At 53.4% G+C, this 20,644-nt stretch overlaps 1 protein-coding gene across 1 annotated transcript; it reads left to right on the plus strand.

Annotated features, from left to right (window-relative positions):
* Positions 1-1,773: 1,773 nt before the first annotated feature.
* Positions 1,774-16,104, plus strand: zswim8 (zinc finger, SWIM-type containing 8). Its single transcript, XM_068741259.1, has 26 exons — positions 1,774-1,951; positions 5,632-5,785; positions 6,545-6,639; positions 6,814-6,986; positions 7,132-7,239; positions 7,340-7,421; positions 7,877-7,997; positions 8,139-8,340; positions 8,444-8,619; positions 8,717-10,001; positions 10,095-10,226; positions 10,315-10,494; positions 10,594-10,777; positions 11,286-11,384; positions 11,483-11,607; positions 11,694-12,024; positions 12,095-12,247; positions 12,609-12,831; positions 12,910-13,199; positions 13,293-13,516; positions 13,616-14,113; positions 14,232-14,409; positions 14,487-14,660; positions 14,766-14,885; positions 15,631-15,809; positions 15,901-16,104. The coding sequence occupies exons 1-26, from the start codon at positions 1,774-1,776 to the stop codon at positions 16,102-16,104; spliced, it is 5,868 nt and encodes a 1,955-aa protein (XP_068597360.1).
* The last annotated feature ends 4,540 nt before the right edge of the window (positions 16,105-20,644 follow it).

Consider the following 20,644-nt stretch of genomic DNA (forward strand, 5'->3'; position numbering starts at 1 on the left):
ATTGCATCTGTGTCACGCATCATTAAACCATGTCATTCTTCAGGATAGCGTAATTATTTGTTTACAGAAAACCTAGATCTATCATGGTTTGTCTCCTTTTGGGTACAACCATAAAATAATATTCATTCGAAAATAACAAAAATAATCTCATTTCTGCTGAACGATGGGGCCCATAACTGCATCCAGTATTTCAGTAATGATATGATACACATTTAATTCAATGTTTTTTTCTCCAAATAATGATGTTGATAGATAATAATAGCCTTGTTTGCAAAAAAAAAATGTAATTGCAAATCCATTACTTTTGGTTGCATCTCTTTTTTTGGTTGCAAATCTTTTCTTTGTTTGATTGCATAAAAATAATCACATTTCTCTCCGTACCCGGCGTGCGTCGAAGCGGATTCGTTTCGCCGGCTGGAGTCTCCTCCAGCGCAGCCGGACGGGACCTGGCAGCCGGAAGCTGTGATCAGCTGATGGAGGAGGCGCTGCGGGAGAGGCGAGCCATCTTTCCCCCGGCAGACTGATCGAGCCTGAACCAACAGGGATACGGGACAGATCCCGGTGTCTCCGGTGTCATTCGGAAGCAGAGACCATTGTACCGCCAGAACGACCGATGTCAGCGAGGAAGGAAGACCCCGAAGGACTGATCCGACTGTCGGCTTTTAACGTCAGGCGGAGGCTTCCAAGAATAGATTGATACAAAGAACGGAAAACATTTAAGCTAGGACCGGGGGATTAACGTCAGAAATATTGATCTCGTTTTACTTTAACCCTAACATGGAAAGGTCCTGCAGGTTGACGATGCCGATGAGGATGTAGTCCTTCCAGCGCGACAAGGTAAATGTAAACAAACAGTTATTTCAGCTAGCTGAAGTTAGCCCATTTGGGATTAGCTTTCTAGCTAACGTAGGGTAACGACATTTGTACTAAAACGAAGGGGAAACCTCCCAAACAGGCGTGTCATCGGGTTGTCAATCACATTTAATCTCAACATAGTCATTTTCGGTCGATGGCAGCTGTTTCTATCCCCCCAGCACGAAGCTATTAGCATAATTAGCCTCTCGGCTAATGTCGGCTAAATGTTGCTTGCATTAGCAGCCCTGCATGCAACTAGCTCACTAAACGTGGAAGACATTCGGTGATACTTTCGAACTTTGACGAGCTTAAACTGCTTTGGTATGACAAAGTTTAAACACTTTAAGGAATTTTACACTGGTACAATAGATATTTGAGATATTCAGTGTAGTATTTGTCTTAAAGTGGGCCGTCGGGATGAAGGAAAGCGACTGAAGTTGAAAGGATTCGTGCAGTTCGAATCAGCTAGCGCTCGCTGAGACCGTGAATGCATCATTTCTGAGGGTCTTCGGTCTGTCTGGCAGCAAGGAGCTGGTATGTCTGGCAGCAATACAGTCCCAACCGTCTGCTCGAAGTGCTCGTAGCCTTTAAAGGGAGCTCAGTCAAGCGGCATGGAGTCGGTTGATTAATCGATCTAATTGACTCGCAGCTTGATTTGGATTCACGGGGAAAGGTTGCTAAACACACAGAGTTTGCATTATGCTGCGTTTGAGGGCCCAGCGGTAAGCCTCTCAGTCTCAGCTGTGTTTTGGTTGCTAGTGGCCTCCCCTCCCCCCAGTCTTGAGACTTGATTTCTCCCCCTCCCCGAGTGTTGGACACTTTTCACCGGGTTTCCTCTCGATCTCTAAAGCGTGAAGAAAGCCCGTTTGTCTGGAGTCGCAGTCCTCTGGGCTTCGAAGCAGTCAAAGAGTGGATGTAATGGAACTTATGTTCGCCGAGTGGGAGGATGGGGAGAGGTTCTCCTTCGAAGACTCGGACCGGTTCGAGGAAGACTCCCTGTGCTCCTTCATCTCAGAGGCCGAGTCTCTCTGTCAGAACTGGAGGGGATGGAGAAAGCAGTCGGCCGGACCCAACTCCCCAACTGTCAAGATCAAAGGTTGGAGAAACACACACGCACGCACACACACACACACGCACACACGCTCATTCATTTTGAATGCTTGCATGAATGTTGGCAGCAACAAGGTGAAGGAACATCAGTAGTACTATCTGTTGATGTACAGTGAAGGAAATAAAGAGGTGGAGCTATTGCTAATCTCCTCCAAACGGAATCAACACAGATTTAGCTGCAGTTAAATTTTGATCGTCTGACGGTAGCAGTTTTAGTTATGTGCCAAATTGTTTGTGTGATCTACAGAATTAAATATTATGGATTATCACATCTGGAAAATTCTGTGGACCTGATCAGATTTTTTTTGTGGTGGTTCTCTGGTTATGGTCATGTGCTGTGAAGGGAAATAAGTTCCCCTGTACAATGAAATACTTACTTTGCTGTCAATAATAATAATAATAATAAAGAATAATAATAGTAAATAATAAAAAGTACAAAATAGCACCAGGTCAAATCTAAAGCGATTAATGGAGTAGCATGGGAGGTACACAACAGAACGTAAGAAAGGAAAACTCAAATGTGTATGTGCAACAAGATCATCTACGTGCAGCTGTCAGTATAACGTGCAAGGTATGAGTGAAAGTACAAATACTGTGAATGATCTTATGTGAAAGAATATTTAGAATACTACTAAATTATGGATTACTACTAATCCATAATTGGATTACTACTAAATTATAATGGATTACTACTAAATTATAATGGATTACTACTAAATTATAATGGGTTGGGCAACCTCCAAATAAATATCTTCAAAATGCATTCATAAATAATTGAATGCTCCTGTTTACAGACAAACAAACATCATCCTTTCAGCCGAGGGAGTTCTACTCCATGTGTGTACATGAAGCACTTTGGAAAAGATTCCGAATCCCACATCTCCCACAAGTGGGACACCTTCAGTGGTTTCAAAACAGACGCTCATTTATCGCACGTTTCTTGAGCCGAAGCCACGAGACCGTTCCGGGAACATTAGTTCCGAGTGCTCGGAGCAGCTCCATCTTTGTCGGAGCGTCGCTCCTGGTCGAGAGCCGGCTTTAGTGCTTGGCAGGACGGAACTATTCTTTCCACTGACTGTTGAGATTGAGACAAAAGTTTGTTGACTTTCAAATATACAGTACATTGAACCCCAGCGATTCAAAAAGTAGAAAATCATTTTTGCCCGGGGTGTAATACTTTGTGAAGATTTGTAGGTTTACAGCTGTTTTTGCAATGCAAGACGTTCCTGGGTGTCGGGTCACTTACCGTTCTGCCTGCTCACTGGGCCAAAACGCTTTGACTTCATCTCAGAGCTTCGCGAGTCTGTTTCTTGTTTTAACTGTCCTCCCTGCAAAGTCTCATTCTTCAATGCCATTTGTACAAATAAATGTCCAAATCTTGCTGTTGAATAAAATATAAATATAAAGTGAAAACAAGGAAATTGTTTATTGAAGGAGCTCAAAGAAAGAAGTATTTCTACAGAACGGCGTTTTGTTGGAAGGCCAGGAGCTCACAGAAGTCTCCCCAGTGTTAAGAAGGTTTTGGTCAATTTTCTCCTGTGCGTTCACTGCTAGCTGCCACTAGCTCCTGCTAGCTCCCGCTAACTGCTACTTGCTGCTGCCAACTCCTTCTAGCTGCCACTAGCCCCTGCTAGCTCTTGCTAACTGCTACTTGCTGCTGCTAGCTGCTACTAGCTTCTTGTACCTTCTCAAAACATCACATCCCCATCCTTTCCTGGCTCCGGCTGCCAGCTCAGAGGTGTGTCAGGGCAAACGGAACTAAAGTGTCAGCCTTGCAAAGAGGTGATGTAAAAAATATATATATATTTCAGAGTACTGAAAAATAACACGGAGAAACTATTACAGATACCGTTGAGAAAAGGTTTTGTCGTCCTACTCAACTTTACCTGAAGCCACATGCACAGCTAGAACTCTACCTGCATGAAGGCGCACCTCATAATTCTCATGTCTTACATATGCAGCGTTTTGCTTTGTATCTTTTCTTCTCACAAACATTCAGTTATCTTAAAGCCTTCTCATTCACACCTCCTCCATTAATCATCTGTAAAATGTGTGCTGAACTGCTGGACGACGGACCCGTGTGTCCGGTCCGCCTCGTCTATTCTCAGGTACGAGGATTGGCTTCTCGGCTCTTTGCGATCGTGTTTGCAGACACGCCCCCTGGAAATGATCGTCGTTCTGAAAATCCATGTGTGTGATGGCGATGTCACCCGGCATGCCTGCTGATTCAAAAGAAGTCGAGAAACAAACGGGACGTTAGAATTTGCAAATGCGCTATGACATATACGCAAGTCAAATGTGTTGTATTTTGTCCAATCATGAACTGAATTGCAGGAAGACCCCTTTACTATAGAAAAAAGGGGCATGGAGGGGCAGGATAACTGCCCCGCTGATGCACAAAGATACTTGTGGAAGCTATTTTGGGCGGCGACTCTGCAAGAGAAGCGGATATAATAACCTGTTGAAGGATAATTTTTCTTGTACATCAGCTGTGTGTTCAAAGTGAATCTACTCGCCACTTAAACAGGGCATACTCTGCTGTGCTTATTTTAGCAGAGGTGAAAAATGTCCCACCCTACCGTCCGTAGGTGGACGTCAGTGAGGAGGAGGAGGCCCTCAGCTCTTCACCAGCTTGCTACAAAGGAACAGCTGTTTGAGTAGCTTCCCTCTGTGCTGGCGGCTGATTGGTGGGCAGCTTGCTGTCATTCACCTGCTGCAGCCAATTGCAGGCTGGTAAAATGAGCTCTGTTACTACCCAGCCACCCCCCCCCCCCCCAGGACTGTCCCAGTTTCTCACCATAGTAGCAGTATTATGCACGCTGCATGCAGTGGTTTCAAAAAATAAAAGGGAGATTAAGACCATCCAAAACGTAAAGGTTTTACCTTCTAGTTGCTTCATGTTATCAGGAGAACTTAGATCAAAGCATTGGTAGCGTCGCTGGGTGCTGTGCACGTTGCTGAATGCTCTGGACTGGAGACGCCATTATTTCTAGCTGCCGTTGGAGGTTTGCCACTCGGGGCCCGCCTGGCAGACGGAGTTCTCTTAATTCTTATAAAGCTCTCCTCTCAGACGAACACGCTCCGACTTTATTTTGTCCTTGAGTTGTTGTTTTTCTTTTTTTCTCGTTATTGGCCATCTGCTGCCGCGTCGTTAATCATAAGATTTCATTCATTCATAATTTTGGCACTTCTTTCTCTGGTTGTGTGATCGTTATGAAATGAGCTCAAATAAAGCCCCCCCCCCCCCCACACACACACACACACACACATATTTATATCCCTTATACTGCAACGGCTTTCCTGTTGTCCTCTGGAGCTTTCAGCTATCGGTAGAGTTCACCTGAGATTGTTTGACCGCTTTGATACAAAGGCTGCTGTGTGTGTGTGTGTGTGTGTGTGTGTGTGTGTGCGTGTGTGTGTGTGTGTCAGTGCGTGATGACATCACTGTTGGCTGTGATTACTTGTGTGCACACTCCTCATCTTCCCCAACCCGTTCCAGATGTTTAACTGACCAAATCACTCGACCAGAGAAGGATCTCACTCTTTAATTCTACTTCTAAAATAAATAAACTGCACACTTTCATTTTTATTCGAGTATCTTGCTAACTGGACTTCTATTCCTCTTTGTATTTTTTCTGTTTGGGGGGGGGGGGGGGGGGTTGCCAGATGGCCAGGTGATCCCACTGGTGGAGTTGTCGGCGAAGCAGGTAGCGTTCCACATCCCGTTTGAGGTGGTGGAGAAGGTCTACCCCCCTGTCCCAGAACAGCTCCAGCTCCGCATCGCCTACTGGAGCTTCCCCGAGAACGAGGAGGACATCAGGTTAGAATAGTGATGACCTTTTTCCTTCAGCTTTTTATCACGGGGGTGTGCCAAGGATAGTCCTGCCAACTATGGACAGTCAAAAACAGCCAAGCACAACATTCAGCCAAAGGGTTCGAGGTCCTGAGGCGGTGTCTGTAACAAGTTAAAGGTGTATTGTATTTTTCACGTAGCTTGAGTTGGATGCAGGTTTGTTTTGAAGAATAATATGATTTTCGTAGATTGGGAATAATAAAGGACCGAGCACAAATCCTTGTGGGACTCCCCGGGTTATTATAAAGGCGGTTAATAAGAGAACGTAAGAGGTACCATAAATACAATCCTAAATTGAGGCCTAAACTTCCCAGTCTGAAAAAATGAAACTAGCGGCCAAGTGGCAAAATCCTGCATTTGTTTTTTTCTTCTTCTGCCCTTTAAAATGGTAGTCCTATTACCAATGGCTATTCTCACGACACCAGACTGCATCAAGTACCATGGAAGAGGAATATGACTACCCAGCATATTTCTTCACAGCCTGGCGTCGTCTTGTCTCTTTGAGAAAATGTGGAATATTTGGCTCTGACTTGTAAACCCGGGCGTCCCACGTCTCACATTTGCTTGGATAAACTCTCACCCATCTCAGATCCTGAATGTAATGATGGATAAACAGGATTCAACACTCGGCTTGGTGATTCCCTTTCTGGTGCTTCCCGTCACCTCTTCCTCCTCTCTTTTCCTCCTCTCGTCTGTTCTCTGTGTGTTCCCTCTATATTCTTCCAGGTTATATTCCTGCCTGGCAAACGGGAGCCCGGACGAATTCCAACGTGGCGAACAGCTGTACAGGATCAGAGCCGTTAAAGACCCCCTGCAGATTGGTGCGTCACTTCTACCGCTCGATAGAGCTGCAGCACCCGCAACAAGCAAATGGCGCCGTAGTCCGGCCCCCTGCGTGCTTTTCAGATGGCGTGCTGGCGATCAGCCAAGAAGAAGAGCACTTCCTTCAGCTTCCTCCTGTTCAGCAGTTGTCTTCCGCCGTCTCCTCTTACCAGGCTTCCATCTCAGCGCTACAGTGGTGACCAGTCAGGCCGGTCAGTCTAAAGGTGCCTACAACGTGGCCGTCATGTTCGATCGCTGCCGCATCACTTCCTGCAGCTGCACGTGCGGCGCCGGGGCCAAATGGTGCGCCCACGTGGTGGCGCTCTGCCTCTTCAGGATCCATAATGTGAGTTTATGTCCAACCAACCCGGGCTTAGTCCGCCGCGGGATGCGTCTCGCTCATCATCATCATCATCATCAGATGGAGAACGATCAGCCAGTAATGGCGTGTGGCTTTGTGTGTGTGTGTGTGTGTGTGTGTGTGTGTGCAGGCGTCGGCTGTTTGTCTGAGGGCTCCAGTCTCTGAGTCGTTGTCCAGGCTGCAGAGGGACCAGCTCCAAAAATTTGCCCAGTACCTCATCAGTGAGCTGCCTCAGCAGGTAACGCGCCCCCCCCCCAAACCCGCCGCCGTTTTTAGAAGGATGGAACGTATCTCCTACGCTCGGTGTTCTGCGTTTTCATCCCTTTCTCATTGAACAGATCCTACCGACGGCTCAGCGGCTGCTGGACGAGCTGCTCTCCTCTCAGTCTACCGCCATCAATACCGTGTGTGGAGCTCCAGGTACGGCGACTGTGATGGAAACGCAGGTTCCTCATAACGCGCAGCCAGAAGAAGCAGTTCCGGCCTGGCCTTATGTGCAACCCTCTCGATCGCGTAGCTCAGCCTTCATCAGAAAGTTAGGGAAACGGCTTCTCCTTTATTACATATGTCTATGACGGTGATATTACCTGCAGCATTAGGGGAGGATATCAGGAATATTTGAGTTGTTGAGAAGTGGAGGCTCGCCCCAGGAGGGGGGAGGGGGGGGTATTAATGCGGCAGGAAGGGACGGGCAGGATTTGGACTGGAGATGTGATTTATATCTCAGAGATTTTTCCATCTACAAGAGATTTCTTTCTTTCAAGCCGCAGATTCTCTCCGTCTGTTTAGTTTCACTGAAGCAAAGACAATCCCTCAGAGGAACAGGCTGATAGTTTCCACTGTGTGTGTGTGTGTGCGCGTGCGCGTGCATGTAGACCCCACAGCTGGCCCGTCAGCGACGGACCAGAGCACCTGGTATTTGGACGAGTCGACCCTCAGCGACAACATCAAAAAGACTCTGCACAAGTTCTGTGGGCCCTCGCCTGTCGTCTTCAGGTGCGCGCCGTTTGACCTAAAATATTCTAAACGCTCATAAAACACTTCTTTAACGATGTTATTTTTTTAAATGCCACCGATTGAGACGCGCCCCGGTGTTAGCGCGGACTGAAAACGGCACCGCGCGCTTTCTGCCCACAGCGACGTGAACTCCATGTACCTGTCGTCCACCGAACCGCCGGCCGCCGCTGAGTGGGCGTGTCTGCTTCGGCCTCTGAGAGGCAGAGAGCCCGAGGGCATCTGGAACCTCCTCTCCATCGTCAGGGAGATGTTCAAGAGGCGGGACAGCAACGCCGCGCCGCTGCTGGAGATCCTGACGGAGCAGTGTCTCACCTACGAGCAGGTACGTCCTCGGCGCTCGCCGTCGAGCCCGAGCGCTTTAGATTCGCGTCGGGTGAGCGCGACGCGGCCGCGGAAGTGCTCGATGTTTGACTGCGTGCCTTCAGATCATCAGCTGGTGGTACAGCGTCCGGACGTCGGCGTCCCACAGCAGCGCCAGCGGCCACACGGGGCGCAGTAACGGCCAATCGGAGGTGGCGGCTCACGCTTGCGCCAGCATGTGCGATGAGATGGTGGTGCTGTGGAGGCTGGCCGTGCTGGACCCCACCATGAGTCCCTGCAGGTGAGCGTGCACGCCGTCCAAACCGCCATGGGGGGGGGGGGTTGATTAGCTTAGCATGGCTAAAACGTTCTGAAACGGCGTCCTCTCCCGTTTCCAGGCGCCTCGAGCTCGCCGCCCAGCTGAAGCAGTGGCACCTGAAAGTTATCGAGATCGTGAAACGGGGTCAGCATCGCAAATCCCTGGACAAGCTGTTCCAGGGCTTCAAGCCGGCGGTGGAGTCGTGCTACTTCAACTGGGAGGCGGCCTACCCGCTGGAGGGCATCACGTACTGCAGCGCCGATAAGAAGAGCGCCACGTTCTGCTGGTCCAGGGCGGTGCAGCTCCAGAGAGGAATGAAAGCCGCCGCAGGAGAGCCGTCCGAACCGGGGGGGGCGCCCAGAGGTGAAGGCGGGGCCGGGGGAGACTATAAAGGAAGAGGAGGCGGCCACTCGTCCCAGCAGGAGGTAGCGGTGCGACCCAAGGAGACCATACTGACCAAGAGGAAGGGCCTGTCGATGAGCGGCGGGGGGGCGATGCTGGTCCGCCTGGGCGCAGGCGTGTCCCTGTCCCTGGAAGACGGCGGCGGGAAGTGCGTGTACAAAGGCCCGGGCTCGTCCTCCGGAGGAAAGCTGAAGCTGACGCAGGCAGGCGGGAAAGGCGCGTCTGCAGGAGCTCCTGGGGGGAGTGGGGGGGGGTTAGGGGGTGGCAAGCACGCCGGTGCCAAAAGGAGGACCAGCAGCGAGGACAGTTCCCTGGAGCCGGACCTGGCCGAGCTCAACCTGGACGACGGCTGCAGCCTGGCTCTGGGGGCCGAGGCCAGCAACACCTTCGACTTCCTTCCCCCGCCGCCGGAGATGCTTCCCTCCCCGAGCCCGCTGCTCCGGGACTCGCGCAAGTTCAGCTCCGGCGGCGGCGGCGGCGGGAGCAAGATGTTCGAAACCAAGCGGGCGAATCACGCTGCGCCTGCACTTCCTGCCGCCGAGCCCGCCTCACCGTGCTTCCTCTCCAAAGAGACGGTGGTCGTCGTCATGGACGTGCCCGGCGCTCCGGAGAAGGAGGCGGGGCTGGAGGCGGAGCCTGTTCAGAACAGAGACGAAGGCGTGGACCCGGCTGGCGATGACCAAGCCTCCGCCTCCACCACGACGGCGAAACCAGACGCCGCTGAAACGCCTGCCGTGCCCCCGCAGAGCCACAGGGAGGCGACGTCTGGGGGGGCAGCGGCATCCGCAGGTGGGGCAGGGGCAGCAGGGGCAGAGGCCGTGGGGGAGGACGACTATCAGGCGTACTACCTGAACGTTGCCTCGGAGGAGGGGGGGGACAGGCAGCTGGTCGACAGCCACCAGGAGGAGGAGCCGGACATCTTCGCAGGGATGAAACCTCTGGAGCAGGAGGGCCGCATGGAGGTGAGGGTGGAGCAGCACGGAGCGGGGGGGCTCTGAGCTGGGGGCTCCAGTCCTCCGCTCGCTGACCCGGATGTCGTTTCTCTGGGCGTGCAGGTGCTGTTCGCGTGCGCCGAGGCCCTCCACGCTCACGGCTACAGCCACGAGGCCTGCCGGTTGGCTGTGGAGCTCGCCAGAGACCTGCTCGCCAACCCTCCGGACCTGAAGGTGGAGCAGCCGCAGACCAAGGTACGACGCGCGGCGCGAACATGAATGACCTCGGGGCGGGGGGGGGGTTGCGTTTCCTGTTTTGATGTCGTTGTCCTGTCGGATGAAGGGGAAGAAGAGCAAGGTGTCGACCACCCGTCAGACGCAGGTCGCCACGAACACGCTGTCCAAAGCCGCCTTCCTCCTCACCGTCCTCTGCGAACGGCTGGAGCTGCACAATCTGGCGTTCAGCACCGGCATGTTCTCCCTGGAGCTCCAGAGACCGCCGGCATCGACCAAAGCGCTGGAGGTCTGACGCACACGCACACACGCACACGCACACGCACAGCTAGCTCTCAGGTCGGTTCTATCACGCGGTGCTGAGGAAGTTGTTTTTCGTGCCGTCCAGGTGAAGCTGGCCTACCAGGAGTCCGAGGTGGTGGCTCTGCTGAAGAAGATTCCGCTGGGCCTGGTTGAGATGTCGGCCATCAGAGAGCGAGCCGAGCAGCTCAGAGACGGGAACTTCTGCGATTACAGGCCGGTGCTGCCTCTCATGCTGGCCAGCTTCATTTTTGACGTGTTGTGTACCCCAGGTAGGCAGCAAGAACCGATCCGTTGTTGGGTGTTGAACTCTGCCTGACAGTTGTGATCAGCGGAACCAGAGAGTTTTATAGAGGCTGGGGATATTTAGAACGTGTTACAGGTTCTTTCCTGTCAGCTGGACTTACTCTGACCTTAAAGTTTGTACTTTATTTGTTTTGCTTTTTCTTATTTCAAAATGTTTTAGAGGCTTTTTTTTAATTACATTTCTAAAATTGTTATTTCTGTACATGTAGAAGATGGATGACTAAATATGTAGATCGCTGCCTGGTGGCTGACTGCGATATCCGCATTGTCATATGAGACGTGAGCCAAAAATAAAGATTCTAAATTCCTGCAGATGGTTCCCGTCGTTTAGTCGCACCCTGCCGGAGCGTCGTGAGGAGCTTACTAATTTTTTTCTTCAATCTTAAACGAACAGATCTTAAAAAGGAACTGTACCTTAAAAAGGAACTGTACGAATTAACATTCCTGTCACGTTTCTGTATATTGTTTGTGCAGTTGTGTCTCCAACGGGCTCCCGTCCGCCCAGCAGAAACCGTAACAACGAGATGCCCGGTGACGAGGAGCTGGGCTTCGAGGCGGCGGTCGCTGCGCTCGGTAGGACGGCCTCCTCGGGTTGCTCCTTTCCTCCTCTGTCATGTTCCTGCTCCTCACTCTGTCTCCCTCCTCCTCCTCCTCCTCCTGTGCGCCTGCAGGCATGAAGACCACGGTGAGCGAAGCGGAGCATCCTCTGCTGTGTGAAGGAACCAGACGGGTGAAAGGTGACCTGGCTCTGGCTCTCATGATCACCTACAAGGATGACCAGAGCAAGCTCAAGAAGGTAGGCGTCGCCCGCTGCGACCCCTCCGACCGTCGGAGAAGACTTCCTGAGATGTCCCCCCCCCGTCCCCCGTCCCCCCCCCTCAGATACTGGATAAGCTGCTGAACAGGGAGAGCCAGACCCACAAGCCCCAGACCCTGAGCTCCTTCTACTCCAGTAAGCCGGCAGCCGGCAGCCAGCGCAGCCCGTCCAAGCACGCCACCGCCAGTCACAACGGCGTGAGCGCAGCCACGGGGGGCGTGTCCAAACACGCTCCGTCACCTGCGCCCGCCGCGGCGGCGCCTGCTTCAAACGCTTCCTCCGCCGCAGCAGTGGCCGGCGAGGAGGAGGCGGCGGCGGCGGCGGCTCAGCGGGCCGAGCTGAACCCAGCGCAGAACAGTACCACAGGGGAGGGCGCCGCTGAGAACAGGGACCATGGTGAGACCCCCCCCTGTTCTAGCGCTTTGCGTTCTGTGGGAGCTGACGGTGTTCTGTTTCCTTGCGCTAGCTGATGGGCCCGCTCCAGCCGGCGACCCGCAGAACGAGACGGCGCCGTTCAAGCTGGAAGCCACGGTGCCCAGCCGGCTGGCCCTGGGGGCGCGCTGCGGCTACGGCCAACGCTGCTGGGGCTCGCCCGTCCGGCAGAAGAAGAAGCACACCGGTAAATCCTTCAGCGGTAAAGTATACGCAGACCGGACACCAGCACCCACACGCTGTATAAAAGGAGCGGGGCGTGGCCTCCGGACGCTCACGCAGACGTTCCTGCATTCTTTCTGATGCCCAACAGGGGGCGAGCCCGTTTCAGCAGTCACAAATTAAAGCGAATTACAGATGCGCCGTGCTAACCAGGCGAGAATGCATTAAACCTATAGCTTAGCATTCACCATGCTAACAATACCTAGCCCTCAGTGTTTCACTTCCACTTCTTTTATACGGCCTATAAATAGTCATAAATACCTGGAGCTTCTGATTGGACGCCGCCGCCGACTGACCGTGACTCTGACGGGCTTTTTTTTTAACAGGCATGGCGAGTATTGACAGCAGCGCTCCGGAGACCACCTCGGACAGTTCGCCCACCCTCAGCCGGCGGCCGCTCCGGGGAGGCTGGGCGGCCGCGTCTTGGGGGCGGGGCCAGGACAGCGACAGCATCAGCAGTTCGTCGTCCGATTCGCTGGGCTCCTCCTCATCCAGCGGGTCTCGCCGGGCAGGAGGCGGGGCCAGGGCGAAGAGCACCGACACCAGCAGGTAAAGAAGGGTTACGGACACGGGATATGAATTTAAAATTAGTTTAAATTGACGTGTCGCGATTCTCCCTTCGTTCAGGTACAAAGGACGGCGCCCGGAGTGCCACGCGCCCCACGTGCCCAACCAGCCGTCAGAGGCCGCCGCCCATTTTTACTTTGAATTGGCCAAGACGGTGCTGATCAAAGCTGGCGGGAACTCCTCCACCTCCATTTTCACCCAGCCCTCGGCCAGCGGGGGCCACCAGGGGCCCCACAGGAACCTGCACCTGTGTGCCTTCGAGATCGGCCTGTATGCCCTCGGCCTGCACAACTTCGTCTCGCCCAACTGGCTCTCCAGGACCTACTCCTCCCACGTGTCCTGGATCACAGGTGAGGCCGAGCGACCGCGACGGGGGGGGGGGCAGATTTTACAAACGCCGTGTCCTCCTGTCGTCACGCCCCCTCGCGCTCTCCTTCCCTCAGGCCAGGCCATGGAGATCGGCAGCGCCGCCCTCAACATTTTGGTGGAGTGTTGGGACGGTCACCTCACCCCTCCGGAGGTGGCGTCGCTAGCCGACAGGGCGTCGCGGGCCAGGGACCCCAACATGGTCCGAGCGGCGGCGGAGCTGGCCCTGAGCTGCCTGCCTCACGCTCACGCCCTCAATCCCAACGAGATCCAGAGAGCGCTGGTTCAGTGCAAAGAGCAGGTACTGGGGGGGGGCGCGCCGCGGAGCGGCTCATTGCGCCGCGCAGCTGTTTCCTTAGATCTAAATACCAGTCGACCCCGCCCTCCTGGCTGTTTCCAGGACAACGTGATGCTGGAGAAGGCCTGCATGGCGGTCGAGGAAGCGGCCAAGGGGGGAGGCGTGTATCCCGAGGTCCTGTTTGAGGTGGCTCACCAGTGGTACTGGTTGTACGAGCAGTCGGCGGGCGGGGGCTCGGGCCAGCCGCGGGAGACCTCCGGGCGCTGCGGCGCCAACGGCGGTCCGGGCCGGAGGGCGCTGGAGTCCAACTGCGTCGTCCTCGACGCCGGGGGCGGCCTGGAGTCTCAGGGGATGGCGGCGGTCACCGCCTCCGTCACCGCGGCGGCCGTCGTGCCCGTCATCTCCGTGGGCTCCACCATCTACCAGTCCCACGCCATCCCCGGGCAGGCCATCGCCCACCCCCACAGCCAGGGGCTCCACCCCTACGCCACCATCCAAGCCCATCTCCCCACCGTCTGCACCCCGCAGTACCTGGGACATCCTCTCCAGCACGTGCCCCGCCCCGCCGTCTTCCCCGTGGCTGCCGCCGCATATCCTCAGGTGAGAGCCCGGCGCCGTGACGCCGTTGCGTTTGACTGATTTGACGCGGCCGCACGCCGACGTGAACGCGGTGTTTGTGTCGACGTAATGAAATCTCGCGTGTCCGTTCGCCCCTGAGGGAATGCACCCGGCCTTCATTGGTGCCCAGTACCCGTTCTCGGTGGCCACCGGCCCCCAGCCCCCTATGGCGGCCACGGCCGTGACCTTCCCCGGCGTGCCTGTGCCGTCCATGACCCAGATCGCCGTCCATCCTTACCACGCGGAGACCGGCCTGCCGCTGAGCGCCACGGTAGCAGGTCAGGACCGCGTAGACAGGAGTCGCGTGTGGGCCGTCGCCTGCTGCTCGCCGCCTAACACGATGTTCCCACCGCAGTGGGCAGCGTCCACGCGGGCCCCGCCCTCCAGGCGTTACAGGCGGCGTCTCTTCCCTCCTTGGCTGCTCAGCCCGTCTCAATGGTCAGCACCCCCTTCCCACTGGAGGACGAGCAGCACAGCCAGCCAATCAGCCAGCAGGGCCTGCACTACCTGCATTCTGCATATCGAGTTGGTGAGAAGTTCAAGTTGGCCGTCGTGTGATCCTGCGTTGCCGCGCTGAAGCAGGGGAGCTCAATGGAACGTGTGTGTGTGTGTGTGTGTGTGTGTGTGTGTGAAGGCATGCTTGCACTGGAGATGCTGGGCAGGAGGGCTCACAACGACCACCCCAACAACTTCTCCCGGAGCCCCCCCTACACCGAGGACGTCAAGTGGCTGCTCGGACTGGCCGCGAGGCTCGGTAAGCCCGCGCTAATGACGTCACCGAGCCCGGAGGAGGGTTTGGTTCTGTGTTTGGTGAATTGATGCACCTGGAATTCCTCGTCCATGTTGGGTTACACGCCCGTACGCCCCGATGCATCCATGGTTGTTTCTTTTCTTCACACACACACACACACACAAACCAACATGAAAGACTTTAACCATGACGGGGCCGAACTTTCGCACCGCAGGGACCCATCGTCCTGACCTTCGACAGCAGAGAGGAATCAGCCAGCAGGTGGCGGTAGTGAGCAAGGAAAGCCTTCTCCCATTGCTTCGGCAGCTTCGTCTCATCTTCAGTTACTTTATTTTCCAGATGGAGGCGCTAGTCATGCATGATTGATGAAAAATGAGAAGAGCCCCCCCTGTGCGCGTGCCCCTTGCCTGTAGCCAATCAGAGGGCTTTCTGTAACCATGGCCACGCCCCTAGAAAGCTGCCAACTGGTGCAAACATTGCAGGCCGCCGACGCTCAGTGGTGGACAAATATTGTCCAATGGTTGATGTTCGACCTGTCAAGGCCAGCGGGGGGGCGTGATTGATCAGGAAGGACTCGTGACTCGTGGCTCGTGTCCTTCCTGATGCGACCCTGGCTGCTCCAAACTCCTTTTCCCCATTCCAGGCAATCCGATGCTAGGATAGTAGCGACACGAGGTGTAGACGCAGCAACGTTGTTTCCGTAGCAACCGCACCCAACCGCTCTGTCTTTCTGCCCTCTGATCCTCAGGAGTCAACTACGTGTACCAGTTCTGTGTCGGCGCAGCGAAAGGGGTCCTCAGTCCGTTTGTCCTGCAGGAGATCATCATGGAGGCCCTGCAGCGGCTGAACCCCGCCCACATCCACGCCCACCTGCGGACGCCTGCGTTCCACCAGCTGGTCCAGCGCTGCCAGCAAGCCTACCTACAGGTACTCCCCCGCCCCCCGCCCCCCCCCCTCAGCGCTGCTCCGTCCGTCCAGGCGGCCTGCATTTCTCAACGCCTCCTCCTCCTCTCTGCAGTACATCCACCACCGGCTCATCCACCTGACCCCCGCCGACTACGACGACTTCGTCAACATCATCCGCAGCGCTCGGGGCGCGTTCTGCCTGACGCCCGTGGGCATGATGCAGTTCAACGACGTGCTGCAGAACCTGAAGCGAGGCAAGCAGACCAAGGAGCTCTGGCAGCGCATCTCCCTGGAGATGGCGACTTTCTCCCCCTGAGCGCTCGGCTCGGTGGGCGGGCTGTGCTGCCCCCCCCCCCCCGCCGCCAGGCCTGGGCTTGAAGAGCCCCCCCCCCCCATCCAACGCGAAGTCGGCCTCCGGCGTTGCTACTGCCATTGCACTGAGCTGGCTGCATTCATGCCGACCCTGCTCCCTACTATGTTCACTCACAAACAAACAAACGCAGCACACAGGAAGTACAATCAGCTCCTGTACCCCCCCCCAACCCACAGACTTAATGTGTGTGTGTGTGTGTGTGTGTGTGTAACTGTGGAATTAAAAGTGTACTCCTTCCGTTTGTTCACGTAACTCGTCTCTTCCATCCCCCCCCCCCCCCCCCCCCCCCAACCCAAAACCGAAGACATTGACGGGGGGGGGGGGATCTCTCGCCCTCCATCCTCGCCTCATTCTCAGTGTTCCGTGGATCCATTATCAGGCTGCGACATTCCTCTCTAGAGCGACGGCGCGAGCACGTCGCTCTGGATCTGAATCTTTGCAGAGAGAGTTAAAAAAAAAAAAGGAAGGAAGATTTGCAAGGACAAAAAAAAAGGTTTAATATGAGAAATTATATTGTAAGTACGGGTGAGGATTTTTCAGTATTTTGCTTATTCTTTTTTGATACTTTGATTAGAATATGAATAAGTGTGCAGAGAGGAATGGGAAGAGCGAGAGGATGTTTGAATTGCTGCTGCTGCTGCTCTGCTGTTGTTGTTGTTGTGTGGGATCCAGATCTACATTTCAGCCTGTTGAGGGGGTGATACGGACACGGCTCCAGAACTAAACCAGAGGCTGGCGAACCATTGCGGGGGGGTGGGGGTGGGGGGGGGGGTGGTCATTGTGCGACACGACGTCTGGATCAGCCTTTTTTAGTTTTAACTCCACTGGACTGGCTATCGGCTCAGATTTTCCTCCAGAAAATAGGATCCATTAAAGAGAAGTCGAGGCTTCTGTCTGTTCCAGAAGAGACTCGCATTTTCTGCGCCGGTCTCAAAATGTTTTCTATTTTCTAGAAGCGTTTTTATTTTATTTTTAGCAAACTAAGCCACATTTTTCTCTGTAATTCTGTCGTAATGCAATTGTGCAAAGATGATTTGCAATTCAACCATCTAAAAAGAGTTCAGTCATACCATTAGTCCAGGCATTGTACACAGTAATACACTCTTATTACTGCAAACTTAAAAGTGACTGAAATCACAGGCCCTGTCCCCATCTTCATCTTCCTCTTCCTCTTCACTGAACAGTTCAAATGCACTGCTGGAGTTGTCTCGAGTGTTTCCTCCCGTAAACCGAAAACTGCAGATAAAAGAGAAATCACATCTTTGTGTAGCTTTTATGAGAGTATTTGTAGGTGCAGCGTCTCATTCTGGTGACCCCCCCCCACCGATTCCGAGCACACGCATGCTTTTATCAGATTTCCTGGTTTTCACGACACGGCTGTGGCTCCACACTGAAGAGCCCCGCTTCACCTCGACGTGGCCCCCGTCGCAAGTCGAACTGGCTTCGGCGCGGTTAGCTCGTCGATCGTGGTGCTGTAACTTCCAAGACTTTCCATCTCTGTCTAGGCAGCTGCTGCAGGTTCTGAACTCTCCTCTCTGATTGGCTCTGGACCTCACAGGCGAAGGTGACTTAGTAGAAAATGTACTGTGATATTTTTGTATTCATCAAAGTGTAGCTTGGTTGAAAAGTTCTATATGTACTGATTGCAAAAGGTCCTAATTTAGTGTGAAAAGAATAAAAGATAAAAGCAATACTAAAATTGTAGAGTTTACTTAATAAAGATCATTCAAATCTAGACCTAGTCCCGAGTGGTGTGTGATGATACGTAAAGAAATTCTGACTTTATTTATAACCATAGCTGAAACAGTTCACTGTCACCATTCAACTCCACTTCCAGCTTGGGTTTAGACATCTATGACAATCATTCCGGGGGCGCTGTTGCCTCACAGCAAGGAGGTCACGGGTTCGAATCCGTCTTGTGCCCTTTCTGTGAGGAGTTTGCATCTGCGTGGGTTCTCTCCGGGTTCTCCGGCCTCCTCCCAAACCAAAAACATGCAGCTCAGGTGGATTGGTGACACTAAATTGCCCGTAGGTGTGAGTGTGGCCGATTGTCTGTCTCTGTGTTGCCCTGCGATGAACTGGCGGCTTGTCCAGGGTGTACCCCGGACTGCTGAGATAGGCTCCAGCTTGGCCCGCGACCCGATAACGGACAAAGCGGCTGGGAAACGAACGAATGACATTCATTCCAAGCCCCAAATCTCCCGATATAAAGGAATTGTGTGCGACGATTTTCTACAAGCTTCCTTAAAATTGGACAGGGAATGTTCCTGGAATGTTCCTGGAATCCTGCTGACAAAGCAACCTAATGTTTGAACTCTGAGCTTCAAAGCTCAGAGTTCAATGTTCTGGCCTCAGATCCATCCTCCCGCCGGAGATCAGGGAAGATCCGTTCTGCTGACAAGTCAATCAATAAAGGCCAAAACAGAAACTTTGGAGGTTAAAACTTGTGTTTTTGTTTAAATGGGGTTGGATAAAACAGCCATATTTAAAAACAGCAACAACGCCTGGATCCGGATGGTGATCGGCCGCCTAAAGACAATTTGGATTGATCAATTCTCCTAAATTGCATGTTTTCAGAGATGGGAGGAAGCCGGAGAACCCGGAGAACATACAAACTGCAAAGAAAGGAATCGAACCCAGAACCTTCTTGTTGCGAGGCAACAGCGCCACCCACTGCTATTCGTACGCGAATCTCCAAAAACGTATAATATAAACCAGAGGCAGCAATTTTTTGTTGATAATAACGATAATTCAAGGCTAATGATCCGAGTTGTCTTTGATCGCCTGTTGTTCGGAGGGAGGCGTAACTTTTCGCTGCGCGTCCCGAGCACGCGCGAGGTTTGGGGTGACCCACTGCGGCTCCAGGGGGTTACCGTGAGGATGATGAGGCGAGAGAACAAGCACGTCAACGTCGTCACTGACATCCCATAATGTTTGCACAATAGCGCAGGTGATGCTGACTTCACTCGGACTTCGGTCTGTGGAAAGCGACGAAGATAAATAATCCCGGGGGTTATTTTAGAACCCCGCCCACCCCCCCGGTGTGCCAGGTTTGGTTAAATCCAAATTTCCAGAAGACCCAATATGGCGGATTGAGTATCGCCGTGCAGAAGTTCACTTTTTTAACTGTAAAAGCTCGTTAGTCTCCTTCCCTTCTCGCGGGTTGCTCTCCGCTAGGAGTAACGAATTCCGGTAAGTCAAAAGAAAGCACCGGCAGATTCCACATTTTTACGACGCTGTCTTTAACGCGGAGCCCGTTATCTCTGCGGAGGAACTGTCGTAGCCTTAGCAAGCTAGCTTAGCAACTGTAGCATCACTCCGGGCTGTCCCAGTGGCAGCAGCCGTGGGTCGGACTGGGACCGGTCCCGCGGATACGCTCCTATTCCCGCGGAACGAACACTCGGAAGAGGCGGATGTTTAGGTTGGTGTTCCATCCGCAGGATATTATCATTGTTTAGCTTCTAGCCGTGCTAACATTAGCGGCTGTGGTAAAACAGCTGGTTTACCCCCATCCATCCATTTTCTTGCAGACGAGACGACCTCGATCGTCTCGTCGCTTTATCCGCCTTGCGGGTCACGGGGTGAGAGAGACGGGGGTACACCCCGGACGCGTCGCCAGCGCAGCACACAGCGGTGCCACGCTGAGACCAGTCAAACCTGCAGACAGTTTGGGGTGATCAATTCAATTGTTTTCGGTGGTGGCGTGTGTGTGTGTGTGTGTGTGTGTGTGTGTGTGTGTGTGTGTGTGTGTGTGTGTTGCTGCGCACATTTGGACGGTCACGTGCGCGGCTTTCCGCTCAAAGCAATGCTTGATCAATGAGCCTGGCTGAAAACAAATGCACGTTAAAATAACGACTGTAATGTAAAAATCAATAATAGCAACGTGGGTCAGGGGTTGGCTTCGGTGTGTGCGTGTGTGTGCGCGTGCGCGTGCGCGACGTGCTTCACAGCGTTTGTCTGTTTTTGTCCGGCAGCGATTGGACAGGACTGTCCTTTTTTAAATGCTACCTGCTGAAATGGGGCGGGGCCTCCGTTGATTACGTGGCGTGGACGGACAGGTTTTACGCTCCTTTGTCGCGCGTTCGTGTCCACAAAGGTTTTCGGCCTCTCTTTGCTCACGCAAACGACTGCCTGTTGACGCACGGGAGGCTCGTTTGCATCCGACTTTAAGGTCGGGCACCTTCCCGTCCGTCGGCCTGGGTGCCATCAAAGGTCACGGAAAGAGGATGCGATGCCGTCGGCAGGGCGACCTCGGGATGGACAGTGAATTCACTTCTCCTTTTTATATATAAATATATATTTTATTCTTGTGTCAGCAGGAAAGCCAGCCAGAGACCGTTTGTTGAATCTTTTCCTCGGCACGACATTTTATTGTATTTTTTATGGCGGCTACGATCTTGGGATTGATTTTGTGCATCCAGCTGAGACTTAGTCTCCTGTCTCCTTTCTCCTTTCTCCTGTCTCCTACTCCCAGTCTTCCACG

This window comes from Brachionichthys hirsutus, chromosome 7 (assembly GCF_040956055.1).
Source record: "Brachionichthys hirsutus isolate HB-005 chromosome 7, CSIRO-AGI_Bhir_v1, whole genome shotgun sequence".
NCBI classification, from domain to species: domain Eukaryota; kingdom Metazoa; phylum Chordata; class Actinopteri; order Lophiiformes; family Brachionichthyidae; genus Brachionichthys; species Brachionichthys hirsutus.